Source organism: Pagrus pagrus (genome assembly GCF_965226575.1).
Source record: "Pagrus pagrus genome assembly, chromosome: 2".
In the NCBI taxonomy this organism is placed as follows: Eukaryota; Metazoa; Chordata; class Actinopteri; order Spariformes; family Sparidae; genus Pagrus; species Pagrus pagrus.
In genome coordinates this window covers 9,376,527-9,392,688 of record NC_140186.1, presented here as the reverse complement: position 1 = coordinate 9,392,688, position 16,162 = coordinate 9,376,527, and the positions used below count along the sequence as shown (strand labels likewise).

At 43.2% G+C, this 16,162-nt stretch overlaps 1 protein-coding gene across 7 annotated transcripts in view; it reads right to left on the bottom strand.

The window, feature by feature from the left end:
- Positions 1-283: 283 nt before the first annotated feature.
- Positions 284-16,162, bottom strand: part of fat1a (FAT atypical cadherin 1a) — a 75,896-nt gene continuing 60,017 nt past the window's right edge. For 3 of the 7 annotated variants that reach the window (XM_084377013.1, XM_084377012.1, XM_084377015.1), the window contains 14 exons: positions 15,404-15,541; positions 15,031-15,174; positions 12,700-12,897; positions 11,402-11,998; positions 10,691-10,913; positions 10,459-10,590; positions 9,841-9,998; positions 8,533-9,001; positions 7,607-7,760; positions 7,091-7,201; positions 6,314-6,954; positions 5,218-5,355; positions 3,366-3,401; positions 284-1,895 (listed from right to left, as the gene is read on the bottom strand). In XM_084377013.1, coding sequence (XP_084233139.1) covers positions 1,231-1,895; positions 3,366-3,401; positions 5,218-5,355; positions 6,314-6,954; positions 7,091-7,201; positions 7,607-7,760; positions 8,533-9,001; positions 9,841-9,998; positions 10,459-10,590; positions 10,691-10,913; positions 11,402-11,998; positions 12,700-12,897; positions 15,031-15,174; positions 15,404-15,541 — 3,804 coding nt within the window. In that variant the 3' untranslated portion in view covers positions 284-1,230. Of the gene's footprint in view, positions 1,896-3,365; positions 3,402-3,822; positions 3,883-4,872; positions 4,936-5,217; positions 5,356-6,313; positions 6,955-7,090; positions 7,202-7,606; positions 7,761-8,532; positions 9,002-9,840; positions 9,999-10,458; positions 10,591-10,690; positions 10,914-11,401; positions 11,999-12,699; positions 12,898-15,030; positions 15,175-15,403; positions 15,542-16,162 lie in introns of those variants that run through there. The other 4 variants (XM_084377014.1, XM_084377016.1, XR_014624407.1 and 1 more) reach the window with 3 other exon arrangements.

The following is a 16,162-nucleotide window of genomic DNA, read 5'->3' as shown; positions in this document are numbered from 1 at the left end:
AGATTAATTTACTGTTTGACTAATCATATCAGCTCCACTTGATTACTGTCTGAGTATTGAAACAGAAATAAATGAAGAAATAAGTTTGGAAACAATCCAGCGTTAAGACAACTAAAGTAAGAGTGACTTCTTTAAAGTTTAGATTAATATTTAAGCCTTCCAGACATTTATCAGCTTCTTTCTGCACAAACAGTAATTACAGTGACCAAATTACTCCTCACAACAACAACTTGTTTCTATTCATAAATCTTGTGAGGAAATAATTGCACACAGACAGTCGAGATATTTTTTAGGAATAATTTATTGCCAGTAGGAAAGCGTGAGCTTGTGGCAGTATTCAATAAAAACCTTAACAAGACCATAGCATTGCTCACACACACATAGACACCTGAAAAAGTCACGTGTCCATGGATAACTCTGCACTATAAATATATTGGGTCCCATTTTCTTGGTGGAAAAATAAAGAGGTTTCAAAGTCAAAATTTACAAACAAACAAATAAAAAAACAACACAAGAATATGCAGTCGTTCATTGAAGACCCTTTTTGAAATGAGCAGGAGACAATAAACTTTTACGAGTACACTGTGTGAAGAAGAGCCACGCACTTTTCTTCTCTTTTTTTTTCATGTTTCTTTTTTCGTGAATGTAAGCACAGTAAGGCTGATAATGTCACACCATTTAACTCTTTTTTTGTTGAAAATAAAAGCATAGAATATCTACAAAACCTAGTAAACTTTGAAATCAAAACTGTACATTTAAATTTACATTGAAAATGAGGACTTGTATAAAAACATTTTGCTTGGTTTTATTTATAGAAACGAAGATATTGTGGTGAAATTTATTCTTTATTTTTTTTTCATGATGCGTTTCCTGTTGTACGTTAAAATGTTGTTCCTTCAGACGATCCACTTCTTGTGTATGATGACAGCGACTTAAAGCAATGGCACCGCCAACTCAAAGGGGCGGGAGTTGGACCGAGCAGATGTTACGATGCTACAGAGTCTCAGCTATAGCTTCAGGAGATCTTCTCAGCCGATTGGCCTTCATAACCAGTCTCAACAACCCCGCTGTTTTGACTCAATTCAATCATGTGTGTCAATGTATGTATGTGTGTGTGTGTTTGTGTGTGTTTTCTGTGTACACATACTGTGCGTGTTTAGTGTGGTTGGTGTGTGACGGGCTAACATTAGGTGTAGCTGTGGGTTCAGGCACTTTTGTTTGGATCCAGTGTCAGACTTCAGTGTGCTGTTGGGAGTCCAGCCCCGGTATGACCAGACGCTCGAAGTGGCCCTCATCACCGCTCTCGTAGTCGCTTATCATCACCTCGGACTCCTCGCAGCACGCCGACATGTCCGAGCAAGAGGCTGTGGACGTGTACAGAGACATGGACATGTTGTCCAGTGCTGAGGAGTCAAAGTCCCGACTACAACCTAAAGGGTAGCCCCCTCTGTAGCCACTGGTGCCCAGGGTGGAAGCCGGGGTGGTCGTGGCTGAGGTGGAAGCAGCGCCCTGCCCCTCGGTGTCACCTGCGTCGCTTGAGTAGGAGTGCTGTGGCAGGTACTGGTTAAGGCTGTAGAGCTGGGGCAGGGCCGGGCGCTGGCGGACCCCAGGAGAGCCCGGACCGGCTGCAGCCGGGTCCAGATCTTTGCCTGGGTGCCGCAGTGTGTCGTACTCTGGCAAAGGTGGCGGCGGCAGGTCGTCGTTTGCATGGAAATCCTCCGGCGGCGGAGGGAAGTCGCTTTCGATGTCGAAGCCGCCGGGATAGTAGTCGGTGTCGATGGCACTAGGGTCACTGTACAGAGGGGCGGGCGACTCCACAACCTCATACTGTGGAAACTCCTGGATTCCAGGAAGTTGAACACTTGGCATCCAATCAGATGTGTCCCAGTGATATCCTGTTTAAGAGGGAAAAGCACAAACACGATCATTAGTGTGCTGCCCCAAAGCTCAAGACATCACAACATTCACCATCATGTTAATATTAAAAGGCCACACCATGCAACAGGAGCACAATACAACGTTACACCAACACAATGAGTTGTTCATTAATAAACACTGAAATTCACACCACTGAGTGAGGTCAACTGTTTAACACACTGCAGACACATTCACAGACTTTAAGACAACAAATGAAAATGTCTCCTTGTGTCTTTTGTTCAGTTTTCTTGCCAAAAAATTGTGAAAACTGAAAAAAGAATAGTTTTTTTTTATATCTTTTACTGCAAAATCTCTCCTTTTTTCTCTGAAACATTAAAATATGTTTTAATAATTATCTGGAACTCCACTCAAATAAGATTTGAGGCAACTAGCTGATCAGAACAGAGAGCATCAGTAGCTAACGTTCATTTAGTCCACAGAGCTCCTTTAAGCGATCCAAATAAATCTATAGATTCTGATTTAAGTCCCTCTAGTAATTATACTTCACCTATATATTATGTTTCACATGTAAATGTGTCAAATTAGAAAATGTAGAAACTCTAACTTCTGTTTCAGTGTGACTTAAAGGCAGACTTTTCCTTACCTGCACCACATCACCATACAAATCATATTTTTTTAAAGATCAGGTTCACCAAACCACTTCAACACGCAGTACATTTCAGGGTTTCAAGTGTTTTGAAAACAGCCACTGTAAATCCTGCACACACTCTTAAAAATTAAAATTCAGTCATCATGTACTCTTCATCAAGCTAATGCACCTACTTCAAACCTGGTGCGTGCTAAGTCTTTTAGCTCAGCAGCTACAGTGAAGCTTTCGGCTGAAAAAAGGGCGTAAATAACGTCTTTCCAAATCAATTTGGTATCTTGGGGACACTTGAATTATACCAGACGAGCTGGAGCCATTTTATGTTTCTTTTTTCAGTTTTCAGTCCCCGTCTTCTTCTACGCTGTTTGTTGTGAAGCTCCAGATTTGTTTTGTGGACTACAAAACTTTCACCCGACTTTCCATCGGCATGCGATTGAGTAGATAATGACTGAATTTAAATTTCTGGGTGAACTGTCCCTTTGACAGTGGTAGCACAGACACTCAAACACAAACTTCCATCCAGTCAAGTCACATTTCCAGTTAGTTACTGAGCAGAATTTAATCACGTAACAGTCGGATTAACATTTTTTTAATGTTGTCACAGCATCAAAGACATGCATGGGAATGTTTTTGGGATTAAAAATATCTGAGAAAGGCCGACAGAACACCTTACGAAGCCACTGAGGCAGAAAGCGCTCAGTGTCACACCGGCTTGGCCTTACATAGGAGCTTTAACCCTCTCCTCCTCATTAAACCCCGGGGTTAGTGGTTAAGAGTTAAGAGGGTGGGGGGGGCGGGGGACACCAGTGAACAACAGGCAAACAAAGATGTAAAAAGTCACCTCTTGGGTTCTTGAGATCATGAGCCAAAAAAGACTCTTTATATGAGGCGAGAAGGAGGAGAAAAGGAGAAAAGAACAAGTCAAGTTAAAACCTGAGAGGAGAGAACAATCGGCTGAGAACACGAATGAAATGAGGACAATGAAACACTGAAATAATGATAAAAGAGAGTGACAGGTTAATTAATGCACAACAGCTTTGCCATTTTCTTACACAGACTTCTTGAGGTGTGTAATCAAAAGTGGGCAAAGATCAATACCGAGACTTGAAGGCAACACTTCTGTGCCTGTTTTAATTTATTATTTGCTTATCTGTTTAATTGGCAGCTCAATCTAGAAAGGAGCATGTCAGGTTTGGCTGAGGTTTGTCAGTGTAAGATAATGGCAGCTCTATAACCTGCACTTCACATCCCAACACCAAGGACAAGACTACTGGCAGATGGAAGCAATAAAAGAGTACCTTCTCCTTCCACAGTGTCAACAGCAGAGTTGACAAGGTGGATTACTGTCACTATGGAGGCTTGTGAGAGGCAGGGCAGAGGAGAGTGGGTGGGAGAGAGCTAGCATTAGCACAAATGCTCTGAAAATTTGAAAATGGAAAAAAAAAAAAACACACACACGGAGTTCATGGTAGTGGGGGTGATGCCAACACAATCGACACTTCCCACAAATATTTCTGTCGTAGTGTTGGACTTTTTTTTTTCATTTGGTATGGCAGGGCGGTTCATGGCTGGCACAAGACAATGGTGGAAGGCGACAGTGTTGGGAGGGGGAGGGTTTTGTTTGTGAAAGATAACACACAACAACAACATACTGAGATGCTACGGGGTGCCATCGACAGTACAGATGGAAGAATCAGTGAAATTCCCCGGAGATGAACGCTATTCCAACCCCAACACACAGAGAAGCCTGTGTGCTTTTAGACAACAAACCGAGGCAATACAAACAACTTGTTTAGGAAATATTCAATTTGTGATTCAATTTAGGATTCCTTCTCATTTTCAAGGTAGAAGATGAAGGTTTTGATGACTTATAAGCAGCGTAATCCCCATCAAGATGACCGTAATGACACGGGGGTAATAAGTACGATGTGAAGAGGAAAAGGCAGAACGTAAAATAAAACGCGTGTATACCCTTGTGATATGATCCTCGATGTTTGCTTTAAACATCCGTTTGTAGCTACATTTAGGGAAAAAAATGGAGAAACAAAAAAAAGGAAAAGAAGAAAAAGAAGAAAAAGAAGAAAAAGCATGCTTGTAAATAAACAAAATGAAAATGCAGACATCTGTCAAAGTCAAAGACCTTGTGAGTGATTTTTAAACAGAACATAACTGCTTTCTGGGGAAGTCATCAAACTCCTTTTGAACACAGATAAACTGAGAGCCAGCTGAATAGAAAACAGGGTCAGAATGCTTTTTTTCCCCCTCAAGTATATATAATCCCGGGAGAATTACACAGCACAAGTTGTTGTGATTGCTTCCGTCTGTACCGGTAGTGATTGAGGACTTACAGGCTGGACCCCCTATTTAAAACCTTGTTCTGGACCTGTGGACTGATTTGATCCATATGGGAGCTGAAGCCCCCGCAGCAAAAAGAAAGAGAAAAGAACACGTGACCCAACAGTCGCCATTTGGGCCCATCCACTCTGAGCATGCAGAGAAACAGTGTTAGCAGAGAAATCAACAAGGCAAAGGTAACTGTTGCAAAAACCTGCAGGCTGATCACACAAAAGAAAAGAAGCTCATCACAGGTGCAAAATGTTATAAAATATGGCATTTTTTCAAACTATGCTGACTTGTTAGTTTGTCTCCAGTGACTACGAGAGAACGACTGAACGTGATGAAGGGCAGCATACCGTTATCGTCGCACGACTCTGACTGGAAGGAGCTGAGGGACTGGACCTCAGACATGCTGCCCCTGGTGTTGTAGGGGTGACAGGCACTGTCCTCCACAGGCTTCTTGGTCAGGCACGGGTCCAAGTCCACCACTTTAGCTGGAAGAGAAGGCACAGTTTGATTTTAGCGTTAACCTACACAACATGGATGAGGTATAAAAAAGTACTTTTTATGGGGTTTTCTACATTTGAAATGGTTGATAATCCATTTCAAACATTTTTGTGTAACAATGTCTGCAAAATCACACATAATACAGTGAAATTCATGTTCAGTGAACTGTGCTCCACTTGTATGCTTGAGGCAAAACTCTTCGCTGATGTAAAACCACAACAATTTACATGGAATTTATTTTTGAGTTAACTTTATTTTAAGGGTCCATTATTTCCTAACAACTTCCTGGCAAGTTTCCTGGAAAGAACTACATAATTTAGTCCCAATTATCAAGAAAAAAGAGACAAAGTTCGGCTATTTTAGGTAAAATTTAGCTGGTAATGTTCACTTTTTTAAGCAGTTGTTGATTTCCAGAGGGAAAAAACCTGCTCTATTTAAACCCTTGAATATTAATTCATTATTTGTTCTATTTCTGGAAACTTTATTTGTGCATGTATTTTAAATTGCCTGTACAAACATTTACAGGTTAAACTAGCAAGTAATTGGAGTGACTGAACTGGAAGTTTACTGATTAAACACTGCCTCTGTTTGCCATATAATTAGGACCAAATTACATCCTTTCCACGAAAACCTCCAGGAAATAATCAGGAAATTATAGACCCGTAAAAATAGTGCTACCCAGAATTTCACAAAATATCATTATGATTGGATTCCACTGTAAGCCAATGATAATTAATTTATCCAGTCTCCTGTGTACGTTCATGTTCAGGATTACTTGGCTCTAAGGCCACCCACGCTAACGGGCTCCTGCAGCACAAAGAACATGCTGTGGATAACGTTAAATGATTTAAATGCAGGAAATATCTTGACAGAAGTTATTTGGAACTAAATGCACCTCCGGCCTAGGAACAGGTAACTAATGCTGCCACGTAGGAACAAACTTACCGTCATAGTCATAGTCCCAGTTCGGCTTCTGGATGGAGTCGCTGTCTGAGACTGAGTTGGAGGGAGGGGGAGGGGGGAGATTGGGTGCTACGCTACAAACAGCCACGGTCTTGCGGTGTCCGTGCACAGAGTCTGGGTTGAAGGTGCTGAACTCTGGATGCTCCGGGATGGCTGAGCCCTCGAATGAATTCCTGTCCAGGTTGTTTCTGGAGTCGCTTGGAATACTGGGAGTGTAGGAGATGGGCCTCACAGGGACCTGCGGCGGGATGTCGGAGTAGATGTTCTTGTTGAGTTTGGCGTCAAAGTAAGGTCTCTGGAGAAAGGAGTGAGGCACGTTCGAGCCTCCGAGCTGTTTGTCGTCGTCGTTCTTTGACCTGCTGCGACAGGCCCTCTTGCGGATGATGATGAAGAGGAGGACCAGGATGAAGATGCTCGAAACAAAGACCACAATGCCGATCACCTCCTCCAGGCCGATGTTCCAGGAGGTGGACACGAATTCGTTGCGGACCTCGGCGCGGAGTTCGCACATCTGCCCGCTGAAACCCAGCGAGCAGTTACACTTGTAGGAGCCGTACGTGTTCTGGCACTGGCCTCCGTTAGCACAGGGGTTCTTGATGCACTCATCGACATCACTCAGGCACCTGAACAAATATATTGGAATTTAATGAGGGGTGGTTGAAGGTGAAATGTTGCATGTTATTAACTGCTGATGCAAGAAATCAGATATTTAATAATTCAGACAGTTCACCTCATGGATTAAACTCGAACGTGGCTTACCTGTCTCCCTGGAAGCCTGCTTCACACTCACACACTGGCCCATCCAGACTGTCGATACACTTTCCACTGTTCTTGCAGGGGTTGTCTCTGCAGTACGGCCCCAACTGGCATCTGAATTTAAAACAAGTTTACTAGAGACGTGATTTTGCAGTGTGAAAGATTTAATGTTCCGTAGTGAATTGAAAATTACAAACGTCAGTTTTATGTTGCTGCAGGATTTTCTACGGTGTGAAGTAATGTGTAAGACATAATTCATGAATGCAGATTACCGCTCTACAAATTCCTGCAGACTTGTGAAATGCAGGTTCAGACTCAGACTATGAATATTACAACTCAACATTTATTGTTAGTAGTATCAAGTATTATTTCAATATCAGAAGTAAAATGATGGGTACTAAGAAAAGTGATCATTTTGCCTCAAACATGTAAAATATTTCTACCACAACACGCGGCATCAGTGCTTGCCGACATGTTTTTCTATTCATAATCAAGCCTGAGAAGAAAAAGTTGTGATACCTTTGTCCTGAGTACTGCCCTCTGCACTGGCAGTAGAAGTCATCTGCACGAGGTACACAGGTGCCTCCGTACAGGCAGGGGTTGGAGGCACAAGGGCTGATACCAATCTCACAGTGCGTCCCCATGAAAGATGCAGGACACTTGCAGAAGTAGCCTGAGGAATTCAGAAGAAAATCTTAAGAAGACGAAGACTCTGAGCAAATGGCCACCTTTAAACTATTTTACAGTCTTAAACCAAAGTCAGTTTGGAAACAACAGCAGGGGGTTGCGGGGGGGCGGCTGGGGTAAACAGGTCAGCCAGGCATAAAGGCCAGGGGGATAAAAAAACAAATTACTGGGACTTTTACTTTTAATTGCTCGCTTGATAAATTGTGCATAATTTACATTAATTCCAGCAGTACAATGACAGAGTCACAATATGCTTACCAAACTGTTTCTTCTTGCCTTAAATTGAGCTGATGTAACTGAAACTCAACACGTCCTGCAGATGTTTTACAAAAAAGCCTTCCAGGGATGGTGAGGGATTACGCCCTCTGAACCTCTGACAGGTTTTTAATGTGAAACAGATGCAGAAGTGTTGAGTGTGCATTATTAGCAAAAGATTATTAACTGCAAATTAACACAGAGCAGCAACACTGTTCTTACAAAACTATGATAAAAGGTCCCTGTCTCTAATAGCCTGTCCTGAATAAAAGATGGGCTCTTGAGCTGGAAGCAAGCCTTGTTTGATTAGCAGTTAAGATGGCAACACATGATCAGGGAAAGAATTTAGGGCAGAAAGTTCTCCTTTATCTCACCTGGATCTATGGAAATGTGCAGGTACTCAAGTACAAGCATAGCATACAAATAAAGATAACATCAAATTTAACTTCAACAGCTCCAGTGAAAATGAGTGAGTGCAATGAGCTGAGTGCGACATTACGTACCTCCATTAGGGAGCGAGGTGCAGCTCCCTCCGTTGGTGCAGGGGTTGCTGGAACAACTCTCAGCAGGTGCGAGTGCACAGCCCGGAGCCACATCCACGATGTCCTCCAGCACAGCGTGGGCGCGTTGAGCTTTGGTGTTGAGAGGCAGCTCCTGGCCATTCAGGGCGATGGCCTCGATGCAGCCGCGGAGCCCGTTGGTGACCGGCAGGCTGCGTCCGTGGCGGGCCGCGGCGTGCTGGCGTACGTGACCACCAAAGTAAATGCTGTTGTCAAGGTTAAGGGTTCGCAGGGTGCCTGGTGCGGTGCCTGAGGCAGCGTGCACCCGGTCCAGCACGAGCTTGGCGTAATTACCGTCCACCTCCAGTGAGACGGTGTGCCACTCCCCGTCGTTAACCTGAGCGCTGTGGACTGACACGAGGCCGGGGCCACTGCCGCAGTCGAACTTGTACTGCAGGCGTCCGTTCACAATCTATTTCAGAGTGAGAAAACACAGAGTTGGAACATGATCAACACTCAGCATATATCATACTTCAGGAGGTTATTCATCTCATCACTTCTGCTCTTTGTTTCCCTTTTTGATTAACACTGCACAAGATTAAAACTTGGGGCGGAGAAACTGTGATAAAATCATCAAGTCACTGTTATAAATCAACATCTGACACTGTCATGAATCACTCCCTATCAGAAAACAGAGTGCATCAATTTATTACCACACAATGAAATCATTTATCTTGATAAGGGGCAAACAAATTCCTCTCGATAATATCGCACAGTCCTAGCTTAACAGGAAAACGTGACAACTTCTGTTCTTCGCTCCAAATAAAACATGTAACAGTTTGGAGATATTAAAAGCCTTGCATGGCAGTCTGATAAACAATAGCTGCCTTTTAGCCAGCCAGGTTCGAGTCTAAAGTCTGGTGTGCAGAGCGATACACCAGACAGACTCTGAAAGGAATGTGTGGAAAACTGCTTTCTGTTTCCCTCCCAGCACTAAAATAGCTCTTGTGTGTGATTTTTTTCAAGGCACTACCACATTCCCATAGTCCCTCATGTGAACCGGGTTTTAAAACTGGCTTTTTGAACCCTTCAGCATAGCGTCATAGTACACATGGCCCCCAGGGTCAGTTATGTGTTTATTAAGCCCTTCTGATATGGAAAATAGCAAAGAAACACAGAGTCTGTCTCGAATATAATACATGTGGTTTATGATATACGAAATTTCAGTTTATAAAGAGGCGGAAGGAATAGAAGTGAAATGTATTGTTATAGCTGAGTGATAAGGCCAGAGAAATATGTTTACACACACACCTCGAGGATGCTGTAGTCGGTTCCTTTAGCGTACATGACAGTAGCGTGGCTGGAGAAGGTCCTCAGCCTCAGAGACAGTTTCATCAACTCCTTGTTCTCGTTCTCCATCAGATGGTATTTCACGTAGCCGCTGCCGCTGAACGTCAGTGAGTGGCCGTCTGACATGAAGTAACAGACAAGCATTAAGAAAAGCTTAATAAAGGGACAGTCCACTTCTTTCATTACCTGTAGTGATACTACAATTTAGATTGTTTTGGTGTGAGTTTCTGCCCATATCAGCCCATTCTCAAATATAATGTAACTAGATGGCACTCAGCTTGTGGAAACTCAACAGCAATCTACGCTATCTAGTGCCATCCATTATATTTGAGAGTAGGCAGACATCTTTTCGGCCAATGTCTCCAAAACAGAGCAACTCACACCAAACTAGATTGTTTTGTTTTTTGATAAATAGCACTACAGATAAGAGGAGAGATATGTATTTTTGATTTTAGGGTGAACTATCCCTTTAAATAAAAAAACAAACATTGACTTGATCTTTACATAGCTTTTTTTCATCACTCCATGTAGAAGAAGGCTGGATGGAGGGAACACAGACTGAGAGGTGGGTGGTCTTACCAGAGCATTTGCCCTTCTTGCCCTCTGGACACACACAACTGTAGATAGTCTCTCTGGGATCAGCCACACACTCCATACCCTCAGGACAGGGGCTGCTCTCACACAGGTTGTTCACTACAGGACATCTGCCTCCTAAATACAAACACATTTCTACTCAGAACGGGACTTTCTAACAGACATTAAATGTGTTAATGTGCATCGTCTGCGTGTACATGAGGTGTAATTACTCTACCTTCACACTGGCAGGTCGCGGTCCTCAGGTGCCGCGGGGTGACGAAGCTGAGGCGAGCCGTGCTGTGAGTGGACATGACGGTCTTGTCCAGGGAGACGACCTCGTCGCAGAAGCGCAACGGGCAGTCCAGACCCGCGCACAGCTTCTGCACCACCCGCACGATCCGAACCCCCGTCATCTCCTCGATCACAGCTGCGGAGGAGTTCAGCTTACGGAAGACGACCTGGAGAAGATTGAAACATGAACGCAGAAAGGCTCAATAAAGGGGATTTTACTGCTGAAATTAGTCCATTAGTCAAATGACAGAAAATCAATCGGCAACGATCTTGACAAATGGTGGAAGTCATTTATCAGGAAAATATGCCTAACATTCATGGGCAGAGCTAAAACGACTTCTCTGTAAAAGAACCAAAATATCTTGTTGTCCACCTCCTCGATTTTTTTTATTTTTTAATTCTACCTGATAAAGATCTGAGGACTGAAATGTTGTGAAATAAAGTTCACACATTTTCTGGTTGCAGCTTCACAAACATGAATTTTCTATGTTTATCTTTGAGGTATATGACGGCAAACTCCATTGTGGAAACTGTGAAAACTGTCTAAAGGATCGTTAGTTGCAGCCAAAAGAGAGAATCATGACATCTTTGGCCTCAACAACAAAATAACAGCTATAAATGAACATCTTGAAAGTTTAATCATGGCTGCTCTTACCTCCTGAGATTGGTAGGGGCTGCCTGATCTCTCCAGAGTCAACAGCACATCCAGATCTCCTTGCTCTGAAGGCTGCAGGCTCACTAACTGCACTTCACTCCTCCGAACTCCAGCGATGTTCCTCAGTGCCCGCTGGAAGTTTCGCCAGTAGTCCCCGATAAACTCCTCAGGGGCGATATTTGCAAAGCGCACTGAAATAGAGTTGTCCAGAGCCTGACGAGCTGCCTGTCTGACATGCACGGTGACATCAGCAGCTGTGGTGAAGCGCCCGTCAGTCACCGTCACGTTGAGAGGGTAGTGGCCCACATCGAGTGGTCGTAGGGCGATGACTTTACCATCGGAGGCGGAAACTGAGAACACCGCATCGCTCTCGTCCGAGGAGGAGGAAGAAGAGGGGGCGAGGCTGTAGGTGAGAGTGTCGTAGATGTCTTGGTCAGTGGCGTGGATCTTACCCAGGACGCCGCCGGGGTATTCATCACCGGTGGTGGTCACGAAGATGTCCAAAGGAAGGATTGCAGGAGGGAAGACGCTCTCCTCAATTATGCGTACGCTGATGAAGGTGCTGGAAATGAGCTGAGGTTTGCCACTGTCCGACACCTAAACGTGATGAAGGAGAGAAGGAGACACATGCATTAAGGAGTTAGTGTGCACTGTAAAATTTCAACTGCGAGCATGATTTTTCCAACAGCAGAGGGCAATCAAGCGCTTTCCCTGATAACCCTGGGTTGACTGCATCTACACACTGTAGGTGCATTTGATACCAAAGCCAACAGATTCATCTACAGATCATGCTTTTTAACATTCACACTTTCACACAGATGGTCATCAGCTCTGCACGAAAAAAGCCCCAACTCTGACTCAAATCTGAGTGCGCATCTCGTGTGTAACAAGACATCACACTTACATTTCATATCCCATCTGCCCACTCGTTTTTTTTTTCCTCTGTTCTTTCCTCTGTTGTGACACATCAACACCCAGCAACACACACGTGATCACGCCAACTCAAAGCAAATGTCTTTGATTTCTGATTCTCCTGTGAGATGCACTCTGATGCTTATTTCAATTCAGCATCTCACATACAGTTTTTTAGAGGGTGGGAAGCTTTTTTTAGATTACATATACGCAGACACGAACATTGACTAGTTGAGGGAAAAAAAAGCAGATGGGAACTAGTGAGCATGAGAGAGAAAGGGTACAGAGGGAGAACAGAGGGAAGACAAATAGATCAGGTTGCTGTGGCTTGACGGTTCAATCAATACAACCTCTCAACTCTGGTTCTCCTCGGTGCTGTGACTCACCTGTGCTTGAAGTAGGTAGTGTTCTTTACTTTTCCTATTCAGCGCCCCCACAGCCACTAGAGCTCCCTGCTGATTGATGTGGAAAGCATCGCCCTCGTTCCCATCCACGATGGCGAAGGTGAAAGGTGGGCCATTGTGGGAAGCGTCCCGGTCGGTTACGGTGAGTTGAAGAACACTTGTGCCTTTTGGTCGGTTCTCCTGTGGGATACGAGAGAGGCGTGTTTAATATTTGTGGTGAGAGGAGGTGGCTCTCCTGATGCTCTTAACTTCAATGATGTTTGAAGCTCTTCAGTTTTATGATGTTTGACATAGTAATGTTTTTCACAAGTTCACATGCACCCACATCAGGGGAGAGAATGCAACGGCTACTGAGAGGACAACATTTTCTACTGAAGCTATTTAAACTTGTTAACACGGATCACCGATATCTTAACTTACATTTCTTATTAAAAATAAACCAAAGGGGCAACCTCAAGGGCAGACATGCCAAAAAAAACTGCAGTTCCTTATATGGCCACTTGACATTACAGCAGAAATCTACATGTTTCAGTCCGGTACAAACATGGTTTTGATTGCAGCATACATTTACCAGTTACTCCTTCATTTGAGGTCACGTTTTTGCCAATCTGATAAATGTAAGTCCATTATTCACTCTCCGTTTAACTTAATTTTTGGTCTCCACCAACTTCTGAGGGAAATATGTCTTTAGTAGCTTAATACTCCTCTATCTAGTTGCTAACTCTCTGCTGTTTGTTGCTTGGCTGGTAGTGTAAAGACGGTTTTTCGCTGGAAACAGCCACCTGCTGTGGCTTAAAATGACTTTGTGAGAGCAGTAGGAGTGAACAAAAAAAACAGTAAAGTTGAGGAACAGGATACCAAAACAATTAGCTGAAAGACAGGTAATAATCATCTGAGGGTTCTTCACTGTGATCGACGGCCATCACATCACACATAGCAATTTGATCCTTTGTTTAAAAAAATAAGGGGTTTTGTGATATGACAATATTGATGATCGATGTTTACAAGTGAGTATGGATACTGTGTTGAAATTAAACATGATAATATTGTGTAAATAATACATCTCCTCTTAAATCATTTTTTTTAGTTTGTCAGAGTATGTGGCTATGAAGCACCAGAACGTAAATCCAAAGAGTATAATTTTTCTTGTTGTACAGTTATGGTTACAGACTTCCTCTCCACTTCACTACACTTGTAGTTTAAGTGTAATTTATAGATAAAAAGAATCAAAATAAACAAAGTTAAAGATGAATATGACTGAGCTTTTTGTCCCCTTCAAACTATCATTGATTATGATCATTATTGTGAATTCTTAAGGCCGTGATAATCATATAGTGAAAATCTGATACTGTGACAGCCCTGATAAAAAAAACTGATTATAGTCGCTTTGAAGATTTGGGCAAAGCTATGACCGATGTCTTCTTCTTCTGTTCTTAATCTGCTGCCGGTATTTGTCAGTTGTGCAGGTCCAGAATGTGGCTCGGCTTCTGATGAGTCCCAGCAAAAGGCAACATGTCACTTTGTCTTTAGTGTCCCTGAATGAGCTTCAGATCTGTCCCTTCTGTTGACTCTTTCAAGTCCTGACTCAGAACTCACTTTCTGTTCTCCGGTGTTGGAAAAAAAAACTCCTGATAATCCTGGTGGCGTGCATAGTATGTGTACCGTTTCTTTTTTGTTTCGTGTTCTGTTTGAGTGTGAATTTGTGCCTCACTTTGATCAAGGCTCCACAGTGAGTAAAAAAAAGCCAGTCAGGATTTTTTACAGGGGGAAAACAATGTTTCATCCGAAAGCGCTTGAGCTGCGTGCAGCGTGTGTGTACAGTGCTGCCTCAGAAAAGGAAAACTGGAAGTGAGTCATCCTCCGTCTTCCCTTTGGAATCATTATTTGTTTCCTTTTTTGATCTCTCATAAATACAGGTGCATCTTCTTCTCATTGTTACACACTTTCCTTTCCCCGTCAACCATCCATTATCAGCTTAGTATCTTGCACATTCCCTCTCTTCACCACTCCTGCCTTTAAGACTTTAGCTTCCATCCCTATCTGCATTCTTGTACTTAAGATTCAGCCTCTGTCTTGCAATTCCCTCACCCTCCCTTCTCTCTTCCTTGTCCTTACCTCTGTACTTGCTCCATCCTCCGACTTGCTTCTTGACATTCTAGTCGCACAGTCTCCCATTATTCCTCCCTGTTAATCCCTCTCTCTGTGTCCACTGCAATCCCCCCTGCACCTCCCCCTCTCTTTCTCCCTTCCCATACACCTCATTCTCATCCTCTCCTCTAATCAGCCGTTTCCACTGACCCTCCCCTGCCTCACCTGGATGATGAGGCTGTAGTTGGCCTGGGAGAAAAGCGGTGGGTTGTCGTTGACGTCCGAGATGTCGATGTTGATCATGGCGCTGCTGGAAAGAGGGGGCACCCCATTGTCTGAGGCCACCACCGCCAGAGTGTATCCTGAAGTCTGACAAAGAGAGAGAGAGAGAGAGAGAGAGAGAGAGAGAGAGAGAGAGAGAGAATTACCATACATAGCAAAGCTGCTTTTGTAAGCAATAATGCTGAGGAGATCAGTAAACAAGCTTCCCTATTAGGCATGACATGACTCCGATTGGATTTTGCATTGAGGGCAATTAGTTGCTCGGTGGATTAAACTCTATCTGTATAGTCAGCATTGTGTCTGCTGTTTCTCTTACTCTCTCTCTGTCCAGCTGGCGAGCAACTTTCAGCTCTCCTCTGACCGCATCGATGACGAATGGACTGCCTTGGTTACCGTCTACGATGGAGTACCGGACGTGATCGTAAGAGGGCCCGTCCACATCCTCAGCAAAGACCTTTGAATCAATACAAAAATCAAAAACAAAAGATCAATCAACAATCCTTAAAGGTGGCTTCTAGTGTCAATGTTAATGTATGTGTAAAAGGTCAGAAAACCTAGTTCTTAATCAGCCTCTTGCTGTGATCGATGGAGAAGGAATTAGTGATTTCGACATTTTTTTTTTTTTTGTCTGAGCTCTTCGCTAGTTAAAGTTGGTGGGTGAGTCAAAATCAATCATGATTTTTCATGCACCATCAGGATTTCAGTGCTGGTGGACTGTTAAAAACACTCCCTTAAGACAAATCAACCAGGTTTATGAGAGTTAGACTCTTACTAAATAACAAGGATGTTATTACATTCATCTGTGATTATTTTTCATTTTAGAATATTTATTGTTAAAGACAAACACTTTAAGTTTTCAGGAGCGCTATTGCAACGCCGAACATTAAGCAATCGACAGAAAATTCAATTTCTTTTTTCAAGGAAAATGTCAAACATTTTCTTGTTTTAGTTTCTCCATAGTCTCATTGTTTTTTTTACTATGATAGTAAACTATATCTTTGGGTTTTGGACAAAAGAAGACATCAGATGGTGTTGGTTGAGAAACTGGAATTGGTTATTTTCTGACTCTGTATGG